This window comes from Acinonyx jubatus, chromosome D1 (genome assembly GCF_027475565.1).
Source record: "Acinonyx jubatus isolate Ajub_Pintada_27869175 chromosome D1, VMU_Ajub_asm_v1.0, whole genome shotgun sequence".
NCBI lineage: Eukaryota > Metazoa > Chordata > Mammalia > Carnivora > Felidae > Acinonyx > Acinonyx jubatus.
Window position 1 is genome coordinate 58,242,800 of NC_069390.1, and position 27,340 is coordinate 58,270,139.

General features: G+C 38.4%; 1 protein-coding gene across 5 annotated transcripts; it reads right to left on the reverse strand.

Moving 5' to 3' along the window:
* Window positions 1–539: 539 nt before the first annotated feature.
* On the reverse strand, window positions 540–27,340 carry THAP12 (THAP domain containing 12). 5 transcript variants are annotated; one of them, XM_053203717.1, is made up of 6 exons: window positions 27,106–27,123; window positions 13,166–13,286; window positions 12,169–12,263; window positions 9,497–9,604; window positions 4,873–4,967; window positions 540–3,439 (listed from the first exon to the last, which is right to left on the reverse strand). In XM_053203717.1, exon 6 carries the CDS (start codon window positions 3,264–3,266, stop codon window positions 1,506–1,508), a length of 1,761 nt encoding a protein of 586 aa, XP_053059692.1. In that variant the 5' UTR covers window positions 3,267–3,439; window positions 4,873–4,967; window positions 9,497–9,604; window positions 12,169–12,263; window positions 13,166–13,286; window positions 27,106–27,123; the 3' UTR covers window positions 540–1,505. The 5 variants fall into 5 exon arrangements, with proteins under 5 accessions (XP_053059692.1, XP_026895655.1, XP_026895658.1 ...); XM_027039854.2 differs by lacking the exon at window positions 12,169–12,263 and having other exon boundaries at window positions 4,931–4,967; window positions 27,106–27,338; XM_027039857.2 differs by lacking the exon at window positions 4,873–4,967.

Here is a 27,340-nt window from a genome sequence, read left to right on the forward strand (position 1 = left end):
GAACCTGATCAATTCTTTCTGCCAAAGACAGAGGCACCTCTTAGAGCTCGGACTCTAAGATAAACTCTGTTATCTTTTTTATAACCTGCACGAGTAATGTGTCCTGCTTTGACACATCCACCAGCCTTGTCCACGACAGGCAAATGCACTTCCAGCTATCATTAAGACCTGCACTCTGCAAACGCACCCCGTTCAGTTTTCTGAAACTCAAATATAACACTAAGGTATCCCACATAATCCAATGACATCTCTGCAATTATATTCACGTGTTTACATTTTAGCCATCAACAATTACACAAACCCTGAAAATTTGTAACAGGGTCATACAGCATATAATATTAAAAAACATCAGTTAGATGAACCTTATTATTTAGTTATTAAAGAACCTTTTATATACCCCACGTAGTAAGCCATATACCACCCCCCCCAAAAAAAACAAACCAAAAACCTACATTCTTCAATTGTGAAGGAGATATTTTTGAAAAAACAATTTACCACAAGAATCTGTTTTGTCCCCACCAAAAATAATGTGCCTGAACTTTAAACAAAATTCACATTTTATTTAGGTTGAAATAAACTATACAAAATTGATTTTCTTCACCAAAAATAACAGTAATATTTTCTGTATTATTCCTAGGTAAACCACAAAACACTTATTTTTGTAGGTTTTCCAGGTTTTGTTTAGAAATCAAGACGAGGCAGGAGATACAGTCATGGAAAAAGACAGAGGAAAACAGACAAATCAGTTGTCAGTATCCACGGCCTCTGATCCTGTCTTGACCATGAAACAGAGGTGTTCAACAAATACCTGCTAAAAAGCTTATGAAGATGTAGGCTCAACAAAGGAATGTAAACAGCAACAACCCAATGTGGACCGACAATGGCAGGCTAGCCCATTCAAACTCTAACTGTAACTTGTTCTTTTAAGTTCGTTTGATAAAGACAAAATCTACACTGAAATCCTTGCAAGCGCACATGTTTTCCATTCTCTCTCTCTCTCTCTCTAGCTGTCTGATAACTCCCTTAAATCTCCATTACAGATTTTTAACATACTTAACACTCCAGGTCACTCATGAGCTTCATTCTAACATTCTATAAAATATATTCCTTTCTCCCACACCTCTTCCAAATCTATTTCTTCTAAGAACTGATAACTCAATACCCGACAACTGGATCCAGTGATAATAAATGTTATGTCTAAAATGACTTAACTAAAACAATTCCAAAGTGCCATTAGCAGAGATCCCACAGAAATGTAATGTGGCACTTTCAACGCTATCTTCTGGAAGAACAGTTATGTCTCCAAAGCATAAGAGTTCAAACGGGGGCCATTTAAATAGGCAGATTATCAATGGCTAATGTACTCAATGAGAGGTCGACAGGTCAAGATATTCAGTGATTAAGTGGCCTACGTATACCTGACAGCTTTTCCGTAAGATGTTTTCAAATTTCTTACAGATTTTTCCAAATATCAAACATAAGAGAAAGCCTACTTTAAAAGTCTCCTAGGTATTTTCAATGGTTTCTGAGTTATCTGTAGGAAGCTCTGACTTAGTTGTATAGAGTTTGATATAGGTGTCCACCATTAAATCCAGATCATGTTTTATATCAAAATTTATGTTAAGCAAAGCCAAGTTACTTGACCTTTGGTCTGTCAAAGTGTTCCTCAGGTATGCTTTGAGACGCTTTCGCCCATTTTCATAGCGTTCATTCTCAACCTTCATCACAGGAAGAATGCATAGGACTTTCAGCAATGCATAAACATTAGGAAAAAACTTGATGTCTGGCAGATGCAGGGCTTCATAAATGGTGGATGGAAGCTCTATATCTTTCCCTCTGTGTTTCCACTTGATTCTCCAACAATGCAGCTCAGCTGAGAGTGTGTCCGGGTTGGGTAAGTCACTCCTGTACATGTCAGCATGGTGCTCCTCCGATGTATTAAATTTGAGCTGTCCCATGACAGAGGGCACCAGAGATAAGCATTTAAGAGCTTTGAGGTGCTGTTCTGAGAATATATCTTTCAGTTCCTGAATAATGTGTTCCACTGTTGGGACACTTAGAGTTTCTTTATAGTAACTCTCGGAGGTTAGCTGAGATTCCAGGTTACCTTGCTGGGTTCTGCGGAACTTCCCAGGGAGCTTCATCTGAATATCAAGTTTAGTAGCCAAATTTGTGGCTTCTTCAAACCAAAATTCATGATAAACTTCGATATTTTCCATCACTTCATTCAGTGAATGCAGTACTGCAGTCAAGCTACTGGCTGCAAAGAAGACATCGGAGGTTTGCCCCTGGAGATTTTTCCCAAAGGCTCTTGTAAAAGATAGAACATTTTTAAGAACAACAATGGTAACGACGAAATCAAAATCTGTTACCGCACTACAGAGTACAAACGCTCGGCCAGCTATATAGTTATTCCATCTAATGTTTGTGTCACTATTTATACCATCTAAACATAAAACAAGTGCTTGTAGGAGGTCCACTAAAATTTCGAAAGCATCGTGCCTACCTGTCCACTGAGAATGGCAAATTTCCTTGAGTTCTTTACCCTTTTCCTCATTGTTCTGAAAGAGGACAGAAATGACATTGTCAAGCTCTAAAAGCAGTTGTGGAGATCGATGGAAGAAAGAACAGACTTCCTCAATGGTTCCTAATGCAACAGATACTCCCACAACAGGCACGGATTTTGCCAACCACATATTTAAGGCACAGGAAGAGCAAAGTGTGTAGACAGCTTGGGGATATTTCTCTAAAAGCCTAGAAGCAACAACTTTCATTTTGGAAGAAAATCCACTGGACACAATGTAAGCCTGGCCACGACAATACTCCATGTTCAATCCCCACTTCTCAGTTATCGTGGTGTGAAATTTCACAGCCAAAATTTCTGCATCAGCTTCATAAGGCAAGAAGCCCACAAATTCCTCTCTCAGGTTATGAGACTCATCAACAAACCTCACCAGCACAGGCAAGTGCTCTTCTCCTGCTATGTCCACTACGTCGTCAGTGATGATGGAAAAGAAGTGGGAGTCTCTCACTTCCCTGAGGGTTTCCTCCCGAATGCAGCTCTCACAGATCTCTAGCATCTGCTTCTGCTGTGTTTTCGAGCAGAACAATGTGTTAACGGCTGTTGTCTCAAAGCGCTTTCTCAGAACCTCTTCACCAGAATTTATCCGGCACTCCAGGAGTGCTTGAAAGTTATCCGGGGTAAAGAGACCCTCTGGGAGTCCATCAGTTTCATGCCCATCCAGAGGGATGTTTTGTTTTCCCATTAGAATTAAAATTTCAAATAAAGATTTTAAGTATTCTTTGTTTTCTTTCTCTTCAAGGGTTAGAGGTAAAATGTCTTCATCCTGTTCTTCACCCCCTTCTTCTGCACTGGGGTTCTGAGCATTGCTGTTGTTTATTTCTTTATGTTTTTGTTCCTGTTCAGAAGTTTCATCAACTGGAAAACAAAGAATCAATTTTATAAACAGGCTCATGAGGAATGATACAAACCAAAAAAATCATGTTTTTGATTGGTTAAATATTTAAATTCAGGAGCTCATCCATTCAACATTCACAACGTACCTATTGGACCACAGACTAGGATACAGGGGTTAAAATAAGACACACTCTAGTGGAGACAAAAACTGTATACAGAGATTTTAATCCTACATGTAAATGTTACATATAAGAGAGGAACGATTTCTTACAAACTTAACAAGGCACGTCACATAAAACACGTCCAGACCAGTAACGGTCCGTGCCCTCAGGAAAAAGAGGAAGAGAACTAATATTTATTGAAGCACTGTGTTGGCATTTTATATGTATCACATTACTCCCTCTATAGGCAGGTGCTATCAATCCCGCTTGACAAATGAGGAAAGTAAATAATTGCCCAAGGTCACAGATGTAGTTAAAAGGATGAAGGTGAAATTCAAATCCAAACCTGTCTGGTTCCAAGGTCCATGCTAATGCAATTTCTATGAAATCATTAAGCTACACTTTAATATGGGAGATGAGAATTATGTAAGCCAACATAACATAAGGTATATTGACGCAATTTTTAGGGCAAATAATAGACTACTAGAAGTATTAGCCAAATCTCTTTGTACGTGGATTGAAAAACTGAGCCTCTGAGGTTAGTGTCCTGCCCATAGTCATATACACAACCTTGCAAGTCCTAGACCCTGTGGTCCCCTCTAGGTTCATTTTCTAATCATCATAGGATATTAGAAGCTCTAACAACAAAATGAGTATAATTCTCCAAATCAGGCACCCTGTTTCAAGCTACTCTACTTCTGCGCAGAATACATCTCCCTCCTTTGCCTGACTCCCTCAGGACTACTGTCAGAATTAAATGAACTAAGTAAAGCACCTAAAGACATAAACAGTTATGTTAATAAAAATAATATTAATAATAGCACAGTAGGAGGAGGAGACCGAGAAGGAGGAATAATAGTAGTAATAGACAAAAACAAAAACAACGACTAGCCCTCATCCTTTGGTGACACAGGTCAGGCATCAGCACCTGCAGAAAGGCTACTGTGACTCCTACTCTCTATTAGGCTAAGTGTCCTCAAAGCACTTTTCCTTAAACATTTATCAAGAACTTATGATGCACCACACATCGGGTGGACAAAGATTCTGCTCTTGTCCTTTACTGCTGCCTTTCCTTCCCTCCACGGGGACACTGTGTGCCTGCCACCCCACCACACACCAAGAGCACAGCTAGTAGGGAAGCGGCCAAGTACATGGCACAGTAGCACTCAATCAAGAAACTAAACTAAGACTTCTGTCTCACAGACAATTCCAGACCACAGGAAAATGCCTACCACACTCTTACATCACTCTCACGGTAGGTTTTGGACATAAAACATATTTATTTGTCCTTACCAGGTCAAGGCCTTTTTAAAAGGCATTCAGAAGTTCAGTCATTAACACTATCACTTACTTTTTTTCTGTTTCAGTGTCCTGATTTCATCTTCACTCTAAGTGACAAGAAAAAAGAAGAAGAAAAAAAAAAAAACACCTTTAAGAAAACTGAACTCTAGCACATCACTGTAGATTCATAAGTAAAAAGCATACTGTGACTCAAATTTAATTCCTTCGAAAGCATAAATTCCTTACAATGAATACATTCTTCAAACATAGAAATGACAGAAAAACCAGAAAAATAATTTACTAATGATTCCAAGCTCATAATAAAATACTAGAGGAGACAGGGTGCCTGGGTGCTTCACTCCGTTAAGCATCCTACTCTTGATTTTGGCTCAAGTCATGCTCTCCGGGTTCGTGCGCCAGCTCCATGCTGAGAGCACGGATTCTCTCTCTCTCTGCCCTCCCCGCTTTCTCACTTTCTCAAAATAAATAAATAAACTTTATTTATTTAAGTTTTTTTAAAAACACTGAGGAGAAAGAATACATCGCTTAACTTACTTTATACTTAAATCAACTTAACTTTGGGTTACAAGTGTTTGAAAGCTAATAAAAGGCATGAAAGTACAGGATGGTGCTTGGCGTCAAATCCAAGGGGTCACAAATCATGTCCCCTCCAATTTGTTCCTGGGGGATGCCACGTAAGAGAGAGTTGCTGGATCCCAGAACCTAACACAAAAACTGTGAGAATTCCCTGGGAAGCAGAAAGTAACACAGTACCAGTATGGAAGAGAAATGGATGCATACAGCATAGAGGGTCAAGTACATACAGGATTAAACTGAGGAAGAACTTTCCAGTTATGTCCTTTCTCTTCCTCTAACCCACTGCAATGCTTAAACCACAAACCACCCCATTACTATTCAGGAGCAGGCAAGGAGCACTACCAGTGACAGCTTGAGTTAGAAGGGTACCTGCTAGGCAGCATAGGAACATGATACTGATAACAAGAAACATCAGCAGGCTAGCCAATCTAGAACATTCCCTCCTTATCCCATGAGCTACAGTTACAAGGATGGCAAACCTATAAGAGTATGTCTGCATTAAGGTATTTGAGGTTCCCAAAGGGCAGAATACAGGGAAATGGTAGCTGGAGGATGGGAAGTGGCTGAGCTCCTCACTCCTGGTACGTAGGGCTAAGAAGAGAGCTGATGTGGAAAACTACAGTGGTGTGTCACCATTCATCTAGGAGACATCCCAGAAAAACAAATAAATAAATAGAGGGAAAGAAATGTATGAAGAAATAAAAACTGAGGATTTCTCAGAACTTAAAGGTGTCAGTCTGGATAACTAAAAAACCATCTAGACACAGGTTAGCAAAATTAAAAATGTCAAATATAAAGAAAAAATACTAAAGACTTTGAGGGAGAAAAGCAAATCATCTAAAAAGTAACAAGAATTAGGCTAGCATCAGACTTCAATAGAAATAACAAATGCAAAAACTAGAAAGAATCAGTATCACACAGACTACATATATACTCCATGAATTATTAACTTAATATTACAAAATAAAAGCTACAAAATGGTTTTAAAAAATAAACCCATGCCTGGAAACTAAAAACAAAAATAACCCTATGTTAAAGGAACAGGGGAATTTACAAAACACTCCTGACTAATCAACAAAAGCACTACATGTCTATAATTATGGGATACAGCTAAAACACACTTAGACATTTACAACTGTGAATACATACAAATATGAGCTAAACATTCAAGAAGTCAGAAAAAGAGCCAAAAAATAAATGTCTCAAATCAAGATGAAACCAAATAAATCACAATGCAACAATCATTGATAATACTAACTGATTTCCTTACAAACAATATTAAAATAATTTTAGGATCAGGGATGCCTGGGTGGTTCAGTCAGTTAGGCATCCGACTTTGATTCAGGTCATGATCTTACAGTTCATGGGTTCGAGCCCATGTCTGGCTCTGTGCTGACAGTTCAGAACCTGGAGGCTGCTTCGGATTCCGTGTCTCCCCCTGCCCCTCCCCTGCTAGTTCTCTCTCCCTCCCTCCGTCATTCTCTCTAAAAAACAAACATTAAAAAAATTTTTTTTAAATAATCTTAGGGTCAGAAAAACACAAGCGCTCCAAAATCCTATATGCAGTTCTTAAAAACAAATGAAATACAAGAGAAAACCAATAAATGAATCAAAATTGCAAACAAAATATTCCCTCACCCACCCCAAGCACTCTGATGGTTTTATGGTTTAACTTTCATGAGCAGAGAGTATATACCTTATACAAGTTTTTCCAGAAAATCTGAGAGAAAAGGAAAACTATCCAACTAATTTTATAAGGCTAATAGAACCCTGACATCATTAAGTGGATAAGAGGAGTACAATGAAAGAAAATTACAGGACAACACTTATAAATGCAAAATCCTAAATAAAATATCAACCAACTAAATCAAACAAATGAAGAGAGATAATGCAATCAGTTAGGGTTCATCACAGGAATGCAAAGATGGTTCAACACCAGAAATCCATCAGCTATTCACTACATTAAAAAAACCTGAATTTTTCTACTCAATAGATGCAGTTAAAGCTTTTGGTAAGTTCAACAAGTTATGATAAAAATTCGGAATATGAGGACTAAAAGGGAATGAAAGGAATTTCCTTAACTTGATAAAAACAGTATCAGGGGCACCTGGGTGGCTCAGTCAGTTGAGTGTCAGACTCTTGATTTTGGCTGAGGTCATTATCCCAGTGTCATGGGATTGAGCCCTGTATTGGGTTCCATGTTGAGCAAAGAGACTGCTTAAGACTCTCTCTGCCCTTCTCCTCACTAACACACACTGTCTCAAATAAAAGAAACCCAAAAAACCCTCTTTAACAGTATCAGCAACAAACATCACACTTAATGCAACAAGGCAAGCATATCATCTGTGACATTACTGGGACTGTTCAACACAGCACTTCTCAGGATCCTGACTAAACAGTAACACAAGCAACAGAAAAAATTAAAATTATGAGGATTAGAGGAGGCAAATTTGTCCTTATTTGGAGATGATAAAATCAACTTCATAGAAAACTCCAAAGACTAGTAGGAATTAACCAAAATTAGTTCTTCAAAATTGCTGGAAACAATCTCAACCAGAATACATAACCTATACCAACAAAAGCCATAATGTATTTAGGAAGTAATTTAAGGAATGTACACATTGTTCTCTTTTAAAAAACTGCAGCAAAAACCCTAAAGTTTTTTCAAATTTTTGACTTTCTGCAATCCTTAAAGTATGTTAATAGTGTATTCAAAGAACTAGTATTTAGTCTGGTCAATGGCTGCTGTTACCTGAAAGCTATTTTTTTCTGTTTATGGGTGGGACCAATTAATATTTTAAGATGTTAATCCAAAGCATTTGTGTTGAAAATCCCAATGCAATTTCTAGAAGAACTGGACGAAAGAATTCTCAAATTCATATGGCGGAATAAAGGTCCACAAGTAGCTAAGACAATTTTGAAAAAGAAGAGTTAAGAAACCACTGTATTTGCAAGTAAGATAAATTATAAAGCCATGCTAATAAAAGCAGTACATATGTGGTACTGTTGTGAACAGTGGTACATATGTGAACAAACACATTTTCCAATAAACAGAACAGAGCTCCCAGAAACACTGTGCATATATGGAAACTTGGTATATGACAGGGGTGGCACCTTAAAACCAGTGAAGGAAAGGACAGATTAACAGACCATATTGAGAAAACTGATTCTCTATAAGGAGAAAAATAAAATGAGATCTCTACTGAACACCATACATACAAAGCCCAAATGGATCAAAGATCTAAATATGAAAGGTAAACAAGGAAAAAAAGAGGAAAATGAGATAAATGTTGTCTTAAAAAAGCACACAGTAGGTAGACTAAAATGACAAATATTAAATACATTAACATGGATACCAAAAGGAGGGGGAGAAAATGGGAATGGTAATAGTGGAAGGAAGAGAAAAATAATAAACAAAATAAGGGTCTTGCTGGTGGCAATGATGGCAGAAAGTCATGGACTGAAGAGCCTTGATTAATTTAATTTTGTTCACCTAATATCAACAAAAAGTGGTAGGTTTCAATTATTAGAACTAAAGGGTATCAACGGAACATGAAAACATGCATAAATGATGCCATAAACAGAGATTTAAAAGCTTTTTCTGACACTGTCAGTACTTAATAGTGACGGAACCATTATCTCTAGGTAAAAGTATCCATGTCTTAACTTTCATACTTTCCCTTTCTTTATCCCTTTGTCCTGAATTCTGGAAATATCCCTCAGTTCCACTTTCCTCACAACAAAAGAAAAGGTAGTGTTTTGTTTTGTTCCCAGGAAGGGAATGTGCTAGTGGCCTATAATTAACAGCACACTTTGGCCCAAGTCAATGAGTATCAACTGGCTAAATTTGAGAACAATTTTCCAATTTAAACACTAATCATCTTACATCCATCCTTCTTCAATAATAACCACAGCATTTATTTCCCATGTTACCTTCGGAAATAGAGAGTAACTTGGGTTCAATTTTAAGATGAATGCATCTATATTTGATTTCACAGTATTATGGGGGGTGGGAAAGCCAAAAGCACATTTGACATACCAATTCTTTTATTCGTTTTCTGTGTCTACTATGTGGATTGTTCAAATGACTGGTAAGATCAAATATTGTTGGTATTGCATTATCTCGAAGAACTGTCCTATAAGGACTCTGAAAAAGAAAAATGTGTTAATTCAGAGACAGTCCTTAAGAATGTATTACACATAAAGAAAATGCTATGTTAATGACTTCCCCAGTACTCCTTCAACTCCAGCTCTAAAGTGTAGAGACTTGCAGAATGATGATGTCCGTCCAGATCAGGTATTATTTCTAACTTTTTGTTTTTGCCCTTCTGGCAATCTTACTATTTTAAATTAACGAACGAAGTTCATGGTAAGCATAAAAAATAAGATATATTTGCATTTTGCATATATATTTCTAATTCATCCTCCCAGCTACTTCACTGTTTAGCTCTTCCATGAGCCCACCAAATCTACAGCAGGCACAAGAGTTTCTCAATCTATCCCTTTCTATGTTCTTAATTCTTCCCTACTTTCCCCGTGGTTCTATCCACTTTTCACTACTATTACTGAGAAGTATCAAGGTACGATGGACTGGTGGGACCCAGGAGACCTAGGAACTAGTCCAAATTCTACCAGTTACTCACTGTGAGATCCTAACCAAATACTTTCCCTTTCTGGGCCTCAGTTGCCTCTTCTGAATAAATTTCTAGTGTTGAACTAGACCATATTTCCCAAATTGAAATTATTCACATACTAATGATAACACTTGCAAACCACCATCTGCACTCTCACATAATCCACTGACTTTTTAAGTCAGCATTGTCTTCAGCAATAAAAACTATAAAATAATGATTTTCATGAGCTATATTTTTCACACATATTGTGAAATTCCTAAAATAAAAACTGATTCATGTGCCACTTGAATTCATTTATACCATGATATATATAATCATATTTCTGCAAACACTAAACTAGGTATTTCTAAATTTCTAATTCTAATGTTCTTATCACTGAAGGATGACCATTCTCTATCCTAATTCCCGTTAACCTAATCCAACCTGGCTAGACGCTAGATGCATACTTAGATGTTGACAGTCTTCAGCAGCCAACCCAGAGGTCGGGTAGGGACAAGAATTTTATTAACAGGAAGAGTAACAGATAAATAACTGCATATGTTCACCCCAGCTAGTCAAAGAAACAATGTCTTTTAATTTCTTCACAGATGTGCACTGATAAAGACAAAATACTCTTCTTTTTAAAAAGCTTTCTTGGGCGCACCCGAGTGGCTCAGTCAGTTAAGCGTCCGACTCTTGATTTCGACTCAGGTCATGATCTCACAGTTCATGAGTTTGAGCCCTGGGTCAAGCTCTGTGCGGACAGTGCAGAGCCTGCTTGGGATTCTCTTTCTCCCTGCCTTCCCCCCAAGCCCCTCACCTCTCTCTCTCAAAATAAATAAACTTTAAGAAAAATAAAAGAAATAAAAAGCTTTCTTGGGAGCAGCAATTATTTCAAAGCTGATTATTAAAGCATGTTCAAAGTATATGCCAAACAAAAATAACAACTCCTATCTATATTTTTTCATCCAGCGAAGGAAGATTAGGATGATATGAAGAAAAAATATATAACTAAAGGGAACACACTATCTCAAGTTTTATCTAAAGAGTTGTTAAACACATTCGGGAAGTATTTCTATTCAGATTCATTTTCTAGATCACCCCCATGCCTCATAAAAAACAAAAAGAAAATCTATTTCTCAATGCCATTCAGCTTCTAGTGCTGGGTCAATTATCCTGAGTCTACTAGGAAGTCTGAATCAGAGATTGATCAGTGACACAATCACCGAAGGGAGCAAAAACTATACTATACCCCAAACATCTCATCTTTCCCACTTAGCCAACATGTCACAACAGACACAAACATATACAGTCCACTCTTGATATCTTACCAATTATTAAATAAGGAGGGATAAAACATTCCTAATGAATTTCTTAAATTCACATCAATTTGCTACAAACCAAATTACAGACCGAAAAACAGAACATGAGTTAAAAACATGTTACTTTTTAGAAATATTTATTTATAAGTATGCATTCCAAAAAGAGCTATTTTCAATTTATGTGCAGGATAGTTTTAACTCAGTATCAAGATTTAATCTTCAACTGCTGAATTAAGGTTTGAGCATAAAGCAGTGACCTTACTCTAGCATCAAGGATAGTATCTGGCTTCAGTGGAACTAGCCATGAATGTTTACTGATGAGACCTTCAATGCCAAACTAATGAAGTCAAAACTCTCAAACATTTAGATACAGATATCATGTGTAGAGAGAACATCTTCTCGCATTTGCATTAATTTATTCAAGATTTAAGAATCTTGTGGAAATTTAAAAAGCAAAAATAGCTCATCTTTCTGTCCTATGCTCTGACTAAACAAGAATATGAGTGAACTACAATTTTACATGTCTCACAACAATCTTATTGGAATTATGTAATTAAGAGACCATATTTATTATTAAATAAAAATGCATTATGGCTTGTGTATTTAAAATAATAATTTGGGATATTTTTACTTAATGTCAAGAACATAAAAGTAGTTTGCCTTTTAAACATACAAAATCCCCTATTTTGGTTGATCATTATTACCCTCTTAACAAAACAAGGCAAAAATATCCCTCAAATATTTGTGATTAAACTGTTGAACCGGAATTGGCTCACCTCCCAATGACTTCACAAGTATCTGCTTCAATTAATTTTGAGAAATAAAATAACCCAATCATTCTTTAGTTTTCTGATGCCTCTGCAAAATGTATCTGAAAAAAATATCAAAATAAATTGCTGCATAACAATATATAGTGTATCTTCAAATCAAGTTTATGTCTATCCCAATATCTGAGATGATACATTAGTTACACCTAAATAAGAAGATATTATTTAACAAAACTGTCTCCCTAGTTTAAGTGTTTCAAATCTGCTTCATTTCAATCAAATCTGCCCTGTTTGTCTAAGTCATAGCAATAACAGAATCACAGAGGGTTAAAAATCTTAGATTTCAGAAATTATCTGGTTTAATCTTATTAGAATTCGGGACCCAGAAGGGAAAGTGACCTGGCCAAATTCACATAGTTAACAGAAGTAAGCTTGAGAGATCCAGGTTTGATACGAAATTGCAAATTATTGAAAGAAATTATTTTTCACATTAATTATACAATTTTCTTCTTGTTGTAACTTGCACATAAAAATTAAGGGTTGGTTCTACCAGTACATACAAAAACATGAAAACAAAGAGCTCCATTTCTTGATAAAGATTTCACTCATAAAAAAAGCTCTGGAGAATCTGCTCCAAATAAAAACACAAACTTCACCTTAAACAAACACTTTTATAATCATCTAAAATTTTCTTTAAAAAATTAAAAATAAAAAAATGAAATTTTCTGAAGGCTGCATAAGAAATGTAAAAAGGGCAACCTCTGTTGAGTAGTAATGGGGCATCAGAAACAGAGGGGTTAAAAAAATACCAGGCTTTTAAGAACAGATTAGATACTATTCAGCTCCAAATTTGTCTTCATCTTAAAAAAAAAAAAAAAAAAAAAAAAGTGGCGGGATATAAGAATACACTCCAACATTAACAGATACAGATTTACACTGCCAACCAGATACTGAGTGAATGAGAGAGACAGAAAACAAAAAAACCCCAAGCCCTTCTATTACTTACAGTTCTGCAGATCATAGAGGTCTCAAAGTGTTTGGCACATAATCGATAATGTTTATTTAGCTGATCAGGTGTTTTATCTTCTAAGTCTGCTCTCCTGCAATTCTCCACCCACTTCTGGCACCTATAAATAAAACCAAAATAAAACCAATTATGAAATATGAGCTCACCATTTAAATTTCAGTATTCAGGGGCACCTGGGTGGCTCAGTCGGCTGAGCGTCCAACTTCAGCTCAGGTCATGATCTCGTGATTCGTGGGTTCGAGCCCCAAGTCAGGCTCTGTGCTGACAGCTCAGAGCCTGGAGCCTGCTGAGGATTCTGTGTCTTCCTCTCTCTCTTCCTCTCCCCTGCTCATGCTCTGTCTCTCTGTCTCTCTCAAAAATAAACATGAAAAAAAAATCTTTTTTAAATAAATAAATAAATTTTAGCATTCAGTTATAAGACAAATAAATATTATGGACAATGGATTCCTGCTCCCTTCTACCTGCAGAACATGATGTAATTTGGAGAAGATGACTGAAAACAAAATGAGAGCTGGAAGAAACCTTAGAAATCATTTAATACATTCAATTATAGACAAGATTAAGAAATAACTTGCTCAGAGTCATGTACAAAATCAGCAGCAAAACTAGAACTTAAACCTGAGTCTTTCAATTCTCAGCACATCCTAGCACCAGAGAGGAATCAATTATCAGTAGTTCAAGCAAAAGTTGCACAACCATGAAGTCAACAGCCTAACACACTCCCTCGGGACTTCAACTTAAATAAGGTTATGAAACAACAATGTCATTGCAAAAAATTAGTAAATAGATGTTTTATAAATAATTACAGTTTCTTACAGGAGCATGACGCCTGTGTTAATTTGCCTTATTATGAACATAATTTATTATCTACAATATGTACAGACTGTAAGATATGTAGATTGTAAGCTCCAGGACTACAGGGATTGTTCCTACACAATCTAGCACACAGAAGGTGTTGAAGATAATGAACAGACCAAGTCCATGCCCTCTTGCTACCTACATATCTGCAGAAAAACAAAAACAACAATGATGCATATTAAGCACTTGCTATGAGCCAGACACTGTTCTATGTCCTTTCCAAAAGGGGTACATTATCCCCCTTATGCAGATGAAGAAATGAAGGCACAGAAATATGAAGTAATTTCCTAAAGGTTACAACTAGATCTTTCTTTCCTTTATTTCTCAAGTTTCTAGGAATAAAAATTCTGTCACAAAGAGTCACAAATCTGAAAACACATTCATTTTATAATCACATCATAGTATATTATGTCTTAACATTACAGTTCACACCTACACACATACACACACACACACACACACACACACACACACACACACACACACACTGACACTTAATTCCCTCCACTATGAATATGTAAAACCATGGTGAAATGTTGATTATCTAACTGAAACTAAAACCACACCTAAATAGTATAGCTTCTCATTCAACCAAGTATTATTGCACAGCAATGATGCCTAAGATGTCCATATTTTAATATTTTGCACAGTTGTGCAATATGATTTCATAAACTTTCATCTTTCAACATCCAAATACTTAGTATAAAAACTGTCTTACTATAAAATAATTTGCCATACTGTTACAGCTGTTTTTTAATTCTTACATCTCTGAAGATCTTCGATACAGAATACTACTGTCTGTATGATCTCTGAACTAAGTTGAGACAGCTTTCCTATACCACAAGCACTCAGATTCAATCAAGAATAGATTGGGCAGAAAGCCCGATTAACTACATCTTGTCTTCCACATCAAATACCAAGAAGTAAATCTAGTATATGTGCTGCCGAAGTGAACACACCAAGAAGTAAATCTAGTGAAAGATGTGCAAGACCTGTAACAAAAAAAAAAAAAAAATTTAAGTTTATTTATTTATTTTGAGAGAGAGAGAGTGGGCACGAGTGGGAGGGGGGAGGCAGGAGAGAGAGAGAGAAAGAAGGGAAGGGGAGGGGAGGGGAGGGGAGGGGAGGGGAGGGGAGGGGAGGGGAGGGGAGGGGAGGGAAGAGGGAATCCCAAGCAGGCTCTAAGCTGTCAGAGCAGAGCCCAATGCAGAGCTTGAACTCACGAACCATGAGATCATGACCTGAGCCAAAACCGAAAGTGGGACGCTTAACTGACTGAGCCACCTAGATGCCCCTAACTGAAAAGACTTTTTAAATAACTTAAATAAATGATAAATTCATGGATTAGTACACTGAATTCTAAATATATCAATCTTCCTTAAATTGATTTACTGATTCAATACAATCAAAATCCCAACAAGTTCTTTTGTGCATGTCTCTTTGAATGTCTGTGTGTGTGTGTGTGTGTGTGTGAGTGAGAGAGAGAGAGAGAGAGAGAGAGAGAAATGGCAATTCTAAAACTTTTTATACAGAAATTCAAAGGACTAAGAATAGTTAAGATAACTGTGAGAAAAAAAGTTGAAAGACTTACACTATCAGATATTAAGATTTATTATAAAGCTTAGTAAGACAGTGTGGTATTGGGACAAGGATAAAACAATGAAACAAAATGGGAGAGCTACGGACACTTAAGACTAAGGTAGCACTGCATAGCAGCAAAGACAAAATTTTTTTGTTTTGTTTTGTTTTTACAACAAATAGCATTGAGTCAGGGCACCTGAGTGTCTCAGTTGGTTAAGTGTCCAACTCTTGATTTCAGCTGAGATCATGATCTCACAGTTTGTGAGATCCAGCCCCACATCAAGCTTCATGCTGACAATGTGGAGCCTGCTTGGGATTCTCTCTCTCTCTCTTTCTCAAAATAAACTTTAAAAAAATATTTAATAGTGCTGAGTAAATTCAATAGCCATATGAAAAAAATTAATCTGACCCCTACTTCTGTATCATATACACAAAAATAAATACCAAGTAGACTGTAGATCTAACTATGGAAGTAAAACAATAAGCTGCTAAAAGATAACACAGGAGACTATCTCCATTACCTTGGCCAAGACAAAGATAATTTAAAGAAGGCAACAGAAAGCACAAACTCTAAACCAAAAGATGAATTAATTTGGCTACTTTATTATTTTTTTTTAATATTTATTTATTTTTGAGAGAGAGAGCGAGCATAAGCAAGGGAGGGGCAAAGAGAGGGAGATATAGAATCTGAGGCAGGCTCCAAGCTGTCAGCACAGAGCCCAATGCGGGGCCCAAACTCATGAACAGTGAGATCATGACCTGAGCCAGAGTCAGACACTTAACCGACTGAGCCACCTAGGCCTCCCTAATTTGTCTACTTTAAAGTTAATAACTTTTCTTCATTAAAAGAAGCCATCTAAGAGCAAAATGGCAACCTACAAAATGGAAGAAGGTATCTGTGATACGTATACCCAACAATAGACTCATATCCAAACTATATCTTTACAACTCCTACAAATAAATTTGACAACCCAATATAAAAATGGGCAAGAAACTTGGAAAAGTAACTTACAATAAAAAGGCTATCCAGATCGGGGTGCCTGGGTGGCTCAAATGCTTAAGTGACTGACTCTGGATTTCAGCTCAGATTGTGATCTCACAGTTCATGGGTTCAAGCCCTGTATCAGGCTCTGAGCTGACAGCACGATGCCTGCTTCGGATTCTGTCTCCCTCTCTCTCTGCCCCTCCCTCGCCCCCCCAAATAAACAAACATTAAAAAAAGCTGGTTACCCAGATGGCCAATACACACGAAAAAAATGTTCATGGAAAAAAAAGGGCTCAATCTCATCAGGGAAATACTAATAAAAACCATTAACGAAATATTACTACATACCTGCAAAAATGACTACAATGCAAAAGAGATAATACCAAAGATTGATAAGAAAGTGAAAAAACTGCCTGTCAACAGTAAAGAGCATAAACTGTAGTATACTATTGTATACAGAATACTATTCAGCAATGAAAATGAATGAACTAGCTAGATCGCACAAACATAATGCTGAGCAAAATAAGCCAAGAGTACATGCCATGATTCCTTTTATATAAAGTTCAAGAATAGACAAAACTTGAGGTGCCTGGCTGGCTCAGTTGGAAGAGCATGTGACTCTTGTGAGTTCAAGCCCCATGTTGGGTATAGAGACTACATACATACATACATACATACATACATACATAAGAAATCAGATGCCATTTAAAAAAAAAAAAACAGGCAAAACTCACCTATGGTGATTATGCAGGAAAAAACTTAATATAGCAGGCCCAAGACTGCTATCTTCATAAAGACCTGCTTGTAAGGATGGCCTTTTGGCTTGTGCCTGGAAATCTGGCTAACAAGCAGTTCCCTACACTGACATAAAACTTTCCCTAACTGATAAGGTGGCTCATTGTGCTTAGACTGTGCAAACAATATGATTCATACTGAACATCTGCCTTCCTTCTGGGAGTCTAGAATTTTAGTATATGCTAGGCAGAGTGTGTCTATGTGACCGGATCCCAATAAAAACTTTAGGCACTGGATCTCCAATGGGTTTCTCTGGGTAGAAACATGTTCTATATCTCAAACATTACCTGGGTATTCATTTTATAAAAATTCATCAAATTCTGGGGCACCTGGGTGGCTCAGTCGGTTAAACTACCGACTTGATTTCGACTCAGGTCATGATCTCATGGTTCGTCAGTTTGAGCCCCGCATCAGTGCTGCACTGTTAGTGCAGAACCTGCTTGGGATCCTCTGTCTCCCTCTCTATCTCAAAAATAAATAAACATTTAAAAAAATTCATCACGTTCCAGTCTACTAATTTTGCACTTTCTATATATGTCATATATCAATAAAAGATTCCTTCACTCTGTCCCTTATTCTTAGTAACCAACTAACCTAAGTGTGTCAAGTCAGACAATGACTCTGACTAGGGAGAGTGGGATAATGACTTAGCCTCAGAGGAGAGAGAATTTGGGATATTAGTTTTATATATACATATATATATATATATCTATATATATACATGTATATAGTTACATATAGATATATAGTTATATATATAGTTTTATATATATATAGATATATATACGTATATATAAATCTGGGTGAAAGTTTCATGGACACGTCACTCTGAAAATCCAACAAGCCACACACTTATGATTTGGTGATCATCTGTGTACATGTGTTTTACACCAATTAAGTTATTAAAGTTTTTGTGACAATTTTTTTACATATATACATGTATGTACATGCATATGTTTGTGTATACACACAAATGTACACACACACACACTCTAATATGCTTTTAGGCACATATATAATTATCTCTCAAATTTACCACTGTCTCCCCTTCCCTAGATCTCCCTGTCACTGTTCATGCACTCCAGACTCCATAGCCTTTTCCCTTAGCAGGTGAAGTGACTCTCCAAATCCATCTAACTTCCAAACTCGTCTTTTACCTTTCTCTACCTAACACCTTCTCCACGCTGAGAGTAAATGTTTTAAAGTTTTGGGGTTTGATTTTTTTTTTTTTAAGTTTATTTTGAGAGACAGCATGAGTGGGGGAGGGGCCGAGAGAGAGAGAATCCCAAGCAGGCTCCACACTGTCAGCAAAAAGCCAGATGTGGGGTATGAATTCACAAATGGTGAGATCATGACCTGAGCTGAAATCAAGAGTCAGACATTTGGGGGCGCCTGGGTGGCTCAATCAGTTAAGCGTCTGACTTCGGCTCAGGGCATGATTTCATGGTTCATGGGTTCAAGCCCTGCATTGGGCTCTGGCTAGACAGCTCAGAGCCTGGAGCCTGCTTTGGATTCTGTCTCTCTCCCCACTCTCTCTGCCCCTCCCCTGCTTGCACTCTGTCTCTCTCTCTCAAAAACAAATAATAAACATTTTTAAAAATAAAAAAATAAAAAAAAAGAGAGAGAGAGACACTTAACCAACTAAGCCCCGGGCAACCGTGCTGAGTAAACGTTTTAAAGAGCCAATTTCAGAATGTCTTTCCTGCTTAAGATCCTTTAGTGGCTTCTCATGACTCTTAGGATAAAGAAACAATTCCTTACCTGTCATAAGACCCTGAACAATTTGGACCTTGTCTACCTTTCAATCTTATCGAACCACTCTTCTACTCTCTGCCTCTTTACATGCCTTACTTCAGTTCCATGAATGCACTGTGATTACTTCTATCCTAGGGTTGTTCCCCATGCTGTTTATTCACCCTAGTATCTTCTTGTCTTTTTTCACTTCCCTGGCTAAGGAAAGCCTATGCAAAGATCAGCCTTCAGATCTTATCTTAAAGATCATTTCTTGAAGGAAACTTTTCTGATTCAGATATGTATACATATGTGTATGAGTATGTACACACACACAAACAGGGAAGACTCCTCTTCCTCTCTGTATATGGTCTCTCAACATCCTGTATTTAACCTACTATATTACCATGAGCATAAACACACCTTAGTATATCCCATCTAAATAATTCTTAACTTGGATCTCTACATAGCAAAACTAGAGCCCATTTTCACTGTATCTCACATTCTTTCCTCAATCAATTCCAAGGAGGCTTCTGCTTTATCCCTTTTCCATTGAAACTGCTCAAGATTATGAATGACTTCCACCCTGCCAAATCCAATGGTCACTTTCTATCTTCATCTTAATCACCTTTTCAGTACTATTCAGCCTTTTTGTTTTTTTTATTTTCCCTTTGATAGTTCTCTACTAATGCAGCATTTCCAAAAACATATTTCAAGGAACACTAGTCAACTGTTTCATTAAAATTTAAAAAGTTTTGGGGTACCTGGGTGCCTTAGTTGGTTGAGTGACCAACACTTGGTTTCAGCTCAGGTCATGATCTTGTGGTTCTTAAGTTTAAGCCACGCACTGGGCTCTACCTCACAGTGCCTGCTTGGAATTCTCTCTCTCTCTCCCCCTCCCCCACTCATGCTATAGAAAGAAAGAAAGAAAGAAAGAAAGAAAGAAAGAAAGAAAGAAAGAAAGAAAGAAAGACAGAAAGAAAGAAAAGAAAAAGAACTGCATTTTCCAAAACAAACAAAAAACATTTAGCCAAAAGAATGGCATTGTTTTCCATCTCTGCAAATCTTCTTAATGTCTATCTTAATCTGTTGTCACATGTGGTTTTGGCTGAAGTATACGAAGAAACTCTGGCCCCACACTGCTGTGCAGTTAAAAAAGGTAATTAAAATGTTCCTCCCTTACCCATATTACTGTGAATGTTCTTTGATACTACACCAAAACTCCCCAAGTGGTGGTTTCTTAAAGCTGAGTTGCAATGTGGAATCTGAAACCAGACCAATGAGCTTTCTCACTCTATTACATTGAAATCCATCTTGGTGTATCTTACACTTTGACTAGAGCTTTTATCTGTGCATGTCTTTGTAAAATCACAAATTGGTCAATTTGGAAAATACCAGTTCAGCGAGTTATGCAAACAACCACTATACAATTTATTTTAAAAGTCACATTTATCAATGTCACCACTCATCTCATTAGAAAAGCTTTAGAGTTGTCAAGCTCAAAGTGGTGCCTATAAATTCTCCAAAATTCTCATTTCTGCTTGAATTTCAATTGTTTCCCTGGAAGTGGCAGGCTTATCTCACTCACTTCCAAGAAAGGGCCTACAAACATTGGCATTTATATAATCATACTTAGAAAACACAACATACAACCTACTGAGCAATGACGTTACTATGTTATGTAGCCCCTCAGAAACCCCACTGCACACTCCTGAAAGAATGAGCAAGAAAAAGGCAAATAACATCAGTGTCATTATGAAATAGTTGTTTACTTTGTGGCACTCCTTCATGAGTGCCCCAAAAAACCACTCTTCTACATTTTACAAGGCAGAGTATATCAACTCTCAATTAACTTTGATTAAATTGCCATAAAAACCTTGGAAGACCTCGCCACCTCAGGGGTGAGTTAGAGCTAATTGCCTGAGAAGCAAAAAGAGGGCTTCAATTGCTCAGCTCACTGTAACAGAAGCGTTTCATTAGCTCTCCTTGTACCTTCACCTAGTCTGGGGATGAGCCCCACTATGAGCTGCCCCCAGGCTCCTGCCAAGCCTTGGCATTAGTCAAGCCATCGTGGGGCAATCCAGATTTAGGCAGTTTAAAAAATTTTTAACTTTAGGGGAGCCTGGGTGGCTCAGCTGATTAAGCGTCCGATTTCAGGTCAGGTCCTGATCTCGTGATTCATGGGTTCCAGCCCCGTGTCGGGGTCTGTGCTGACGCCAGAGCCTGGAGATTGCTTTGGACTCTGTGTCTCTCTCTCTGTCCCCCCTCTGCTCACGCTCTGTCTCTCTCTCAAAATAAATAAACATTAAAAAAAAAAAAGTTTTTGATATGGCACAAAAACAGACACTCAGATCAATGGAACAGAATAGAGAACCCAGAAATGGACCCACAAACGTATGGCCAACTAATCTTTAACAAAGCAGGAAAGAATATCCAATGGAATAAAGACAGTCTCTTCAGCAAGTGGTGCTGGGAAAACTACGACAGCGACATGCAGAGGAATGAGCCTGGACCACTTTCTTACACCATACACAAAAATAAACTCAAAATGGATGAAAGACCTAAATATAAGACAGGAAGCCATCAAAATCCTTGAGGAGAAAGCAGGCAAAAACCTCTTTGCTCTTGGCCACAGCAACTTCTTACTCAACACGTCTCTGGAGGCAAGGGAAACAAAAGCAAAAATGAACTACTGGGACCTCATCAAAATAAAAATCTTCTGCACAGTGAAGGAAACAATCAGCAAAACTAAAAGGCAACTGACAGAATGGGAGAAGATATTTGCAAACGACATATCAGATAAAGGGCTAGTATCCAAAGTCTATAAAGAACTTATCAAACTCAACACCCAAAAAAACAAATAATCCAGTGAAGAAATGGGCACAAGACATGAATAGACACTTCTCCAAAGAAGACATCCAGATGGCCAACCGACACATGAAAAAATGTTCCACATCATTCATCATCAGGGAAATATAAATCGAAACCACAATGAGATACCACCTCACACCTGTCAGAATGGCTAACATTACCAACTCAGGCAACAACAGATGTTGGCGAGGATGCAGAGAAAGAGGATCTCTTTTGCTGCTGGTGGGAATGCAAACTAGTGCAGCCATTCTGGAAAACAGTATGAAGGTTCCTCAAAAAATTAAAAATTGAACTACCTTACGACCCAGCAATTGCACTACCAGGTATTTATCCAAGGGATACAGGTTTGCTCTTTCAAAGGGGCACATGCACCCCCATGTTTATAGCAGCACTATCAACAATAGCCAAAGTATGGAAAGAGTCCAAATGTCCAACGATGGATGAATGGATAAAGAAGACATGATATATATACACACACACATACACACACACACACACACACACATACACACACACAATGGAGTATTACTCGGCAATCAAAAAGAATGAAATCTTACCATTTGCAACTACATGGATGGAACCAGGGGGTATTATGTTAAATGAAATTAGAGAAAGGCAAATATCATATGACTTCACTCATGTGAGGACTTTTAAGACACAACAGATGAACATAAGGGAATGGAAGCAAAACTAATATAAAAACAGGGAGGGGGACAAAACATAAGAGATTCTTAAATATGGAGAACAAAGAGAGGGTTACTGAAGAGTTGTGGGACGGGGGATGGGCTAAATGGGTAAGGGGCATTAAGGAATCTACTCCTGAAATCACTGTTGCACTATATGCTAACTAATATGGATGTAAATTTAAAAAAATAAAATAACTTTTTGATAAATAAAATTTTAACTTTAATTTTAAATAATTTATGCTCTCCGTACCACCTGCCCAAGGTGAGTTGATTCAATTATTTTATAGTTAAAAAAATGCATAAGTAATGTGGATAAAAGGTACAGTATAGGAAATATAGTCAATGGTATTAGAACAGCACTGCAGGGTGACAGACGGTAGCTACAGCTGTGGGACCACAGTGTAATGTACAGACTTGTTGAATCACTAGGTTGTACACCTGAAACTAATGTTCAACACTGTGTCAACTATTAAAAAAAAACTAAAATAAAAAAATAAAAAGCACATTAATGCCACTTTTTCTAAACCAATAAAAGGTACTATATTTTGAAATTCCACATTGTGCCCTTTATTAACTACACTTTTGAATTTTAAATTACTTCAAATAGCTGTTTATAAGAGTGTCCATGGAATTTATAAATATAACAAATGGGAAACGGGCACCTGGCTGGCTCAGTCAGTGGAGCATGTGACTCGATCTCAGGGTTTTGAGTTTGACCCCCATGTTGGGTATAGAGACTACTTAAAATAAAATCTTTTAAAAATAATAATAAAATAAAAAATAACAAAGTAACAAAAATAACAAATGGGAAATGTACTATTTAATAGCATTAAATATATTTATTGTTAGTTAACAATATTAACTTTTCAAGAATAGGTTAGCAATGTCACCTTTTATCAACCTTCTCTGACTCATTTACAGGAAAAAAACTAATTATAAATAACCCTAAAAATACTGTTAGTAATTTAATACACACCTCTGAAAACTACTTCTTTATTATAATTAACTCTGGGCACAGTAAAAAAGAAACTGTCAAATACAGAAGAATTTGAAATCCTTAGTATGGGAAGACTTGGTTTAGATAAAAAGTTAGGATCTTGATGACATTATGTCCACTAAAATAAGCCAGATATAGAGAACAATTATATGATTCCATTTCCATGAAGTACACAGAACACACAAAGACTGAAAATGGGATGAATGGGGGGGTGGGGAAGGGAGAGGAAAGGAGTTATTGCTTAACAGTTAAGTTTTTGCTTGGAGTAATGGAGAAAGCTTTGGAAATAGATAGTAATTGCACAACACTGTGAATGTAATTAATGTCACTGAATTATACACTTAAAATGGCAAATTTTGTTATGTATTTTACCAAATGTTTAAAAATTAATAACGTAATATACTGAATAATATATAATATGCATTAAAATATAATGTATATTAAGAGTGCATTTAATATACATTTTAAATGGGTGGTATATGCATTATTATTATCTCAATAAAGATGTTAAAAGAGTTAAGAAAAGTTCATAATTTGGTCTTGAAATATTTAAAGGGCTCTGACACGGAAAAGGGCACAGAGTTGCTCAGTGTGACCCTGGGAATAAAACCAGGATCTCCAAAGCATAAATCATAGGGAGGCATGTTTCCACTCAATACAAGGAAGAAACAAGAGCCAAAGCTTTACAAAATCTATTTTAAAAAAAATTTTTTTAACATTTTATTTATTTTTGAGAGAGAGAGAGAGAGAGAGAGAGAGAGAGTGGGAGGGAGAGAGAGAGAGAGAGAGAGAGAGAGAGAGAGAGAGAGAGAGAGACAGAAACCGAAGCAGGCTCCAGGCTCTGAGCTGTCAGCACAGAGCCCAACGCGGGGCTCAAACTTAAAAACTGAGATCTTGACCTGAGCCGAAGTCAGATGCTTAACCGACTGAGTCACCCAGGGGCCCCTTACAACATCTTAAATGTCCCTTCACAAAGCAGGAGGTGTTTCAACAAAGACCCCCCTGTCAGGCACGCACAGGGCCCCTAAAGGGTCCATAAATACCTTGATAGTGGAATGCAAAATTGTGTCTATGTCTTTTCTCCAGTAGTCTTTACCTTAGATTCTCAAAGGCAACCAATGGCACTAGATCTAAAAACTTCTAAATTTGAGACTGTACACCCCTATACTCCCAAGGAGTGTAATGAAAAGAGCATTCTCTATAGTATATGGATACAAAAGATCTATGGTTCAGAATCAACTAGTGGCGCCCTCATTATGCAAATTAAATAAACTCTCAGGAATGCCCTTGGGCTACAATTTGGGTAAAAGGAAGATAATGCTTAATGGGGTAAGGCACAGTCAGATTCGGATGCTCCTCTTCTCTGCTCCCATAAAACCCAACAGCTATTCCTCACTCTTTTGAGCTAGTTTTCCTCACCTGCCTGAACTTTAAATACCAGGAATGCCCCAAGGCTCAATCCTCAGACCTACTCCTTTACTAACCCCATAGCATGGCTTTAAATACCCTCTATAAACTCAGAACAACCCATATTTACAATCTCTAGTCTGAAAGTCTCTAAATTCCAGACTATCTTTTTATGGTTTTAGCTCTAAAATATTTAGGTTACTGATCTAAATATGGGCCATTCTGAGTTCGTTTCTGGATACAGTATGAAGAAAAACATCTATTCCTGCACATCAATCAAGCTTCTCAAACTTCACACGTCCCAAACCAACTTTTAATATGCCTCCTCCAAAGCTGCTCCTTCCAGTCTTCCACAGCTCAGTAAATGCTCAGGTTAAAAAAAGGAGTCATTCTTCCCCTTTTCTCTTACAACCTCCATCTAAACCATTTAACAAATCCTGTTGGCTTCACCTTCAAAATGTATCTCAAATACAACAGCTTACCACCTTCTCCTCTACTAACCTGGATTACTGCAATTGCCTTTAGCTGCTCTTCCTGCTCTCGCCTTTGCTTCCCTACAACCTATTTAACAAGTAGCCAGCCATCCTGTTTTCAAGTAGTCTCTCTGCTCTAAACCCTTGGATGACCTCCTGTCTCAGGATAAATGCCATAGTGCTTTACATGGCCTACAATGGCCTACACAATTTGCCCCCACTATACAAATGCATACAGTTTTCTGGTCTCATTTTTTCCCTTCTCCCTCCTTCCTTAAACCAGCTCTACTGTCCATGTACTTCTGGCTGTACCTGTAACATGCATGCCCTGACTTCGCATTTACCGTTTCCACAGACTAGAAAGCTCTTCCCCTAGGTATCTGCATGGTTGGCCTGCTCACCTACTTTGCTCAAATTCTCCTTCTTAGTGAGACCTTCTTTGACCACCCTATTTAAAATAGCAATTGTGTCTCCCCTGCTACTCATTTCTCACCCCCCCACATTTGCCTTTTCTCCATAGTATTTATCACCATATAACATACTGTATTTACATATTTATTTGTCTATTTTCCTGCTAGAATGTAAACTTCATGAGAGCAGGGGCTTTGATTTGTTCACCTGTATACTCCCAATGCTCAGAAGAATGCCTAGCACACAGGAGGCCTTCAATAAATATTTGTGGAATAAATAGGGTGCTATATTATAATCGCCTTCTTCCGTATGTCTCCTTAACAGACTGTGAGCTTCCTGCAGGCAGCAACACTGTCTCATTCACATCTGAATTTCCAGCACCTAACACTAGTGCTCGGCACATAGTAAGTACTGGTTTGAAATGAACGAATGAACAAGAAGAGGCCAGAGAAAATTCTTCCGACTATCACAGTCCCTACTCGATCACTCTTTAAACGGACGCCCGAGCGTGTGGGTTAACTCAAGGAAGAGGTTTCAATACCAATTCCCACGCCTGTGGGCGTATCCCCCCACCCTACCCTCCGTTATCCCCATTATTAACCAAGTGAGACAATGAGTAACGGTCAGAGCCAGAATTTGAACCGTGAACAAGCCCGATGGAGGAAGTAACTGTGACTTGACGAGATCAAAGGTGACCGGACTCTAAAAAGAAACACTGTCCCGGGGGTGGTGGCAAGAAGAAGGAAGGGCCCTGGGGTGACCACAACCGCAGAATCCAAGTCCCTCTTTTGACAGCTGAGGAAACTAAAGCCTAGAGAGGAAAGCGACCTGCCCGAGGTCACCCAGCAAGCTAACCAGGGCGAGAACCCGGCTCATCCCGCCCGCGCGCCGCCCCAGTTGCCTCTGGCTTCGGGTGGTGCCCTCGGCGCCGAGCCCCCGCTGGCGCACGTGCTCCGAGGTCCCCGGGCGCTCGCCGGCCGGCTGCTCCAGGCCCGTTCCCCACCTGGGACCGAGGCTGGGGTCGACGACCCGTGGCCCACTCCCCACGCAGCCCCGGAGCCGGCGGTTGGCAGTGCGCACCGCAGAGGTGGGCCCGGGCTGCCGGCTCGGCGCCCGCCGCTTACCTGGCCGGATCCCGCGGGAACCTGAAGAAGGCCAGGTCCGACTGCGTGCTCTTCCTCGTACAGTTGGGGGCAGCGCAGAAGTTCGGCATCGTCGCCCACCCGCCGGCCGGCCCAGCCCTCCCCTCCCCGCCTCCTCAGGGCAGCCCGCCCGCCCGTCGGGGCCGGGGAGGGGAGCCAGGCCGGCCGGCCGGCTCGGCAAGGCCGGCGCGCCGGGGGGAGGGGCGGCGGGCGAGAA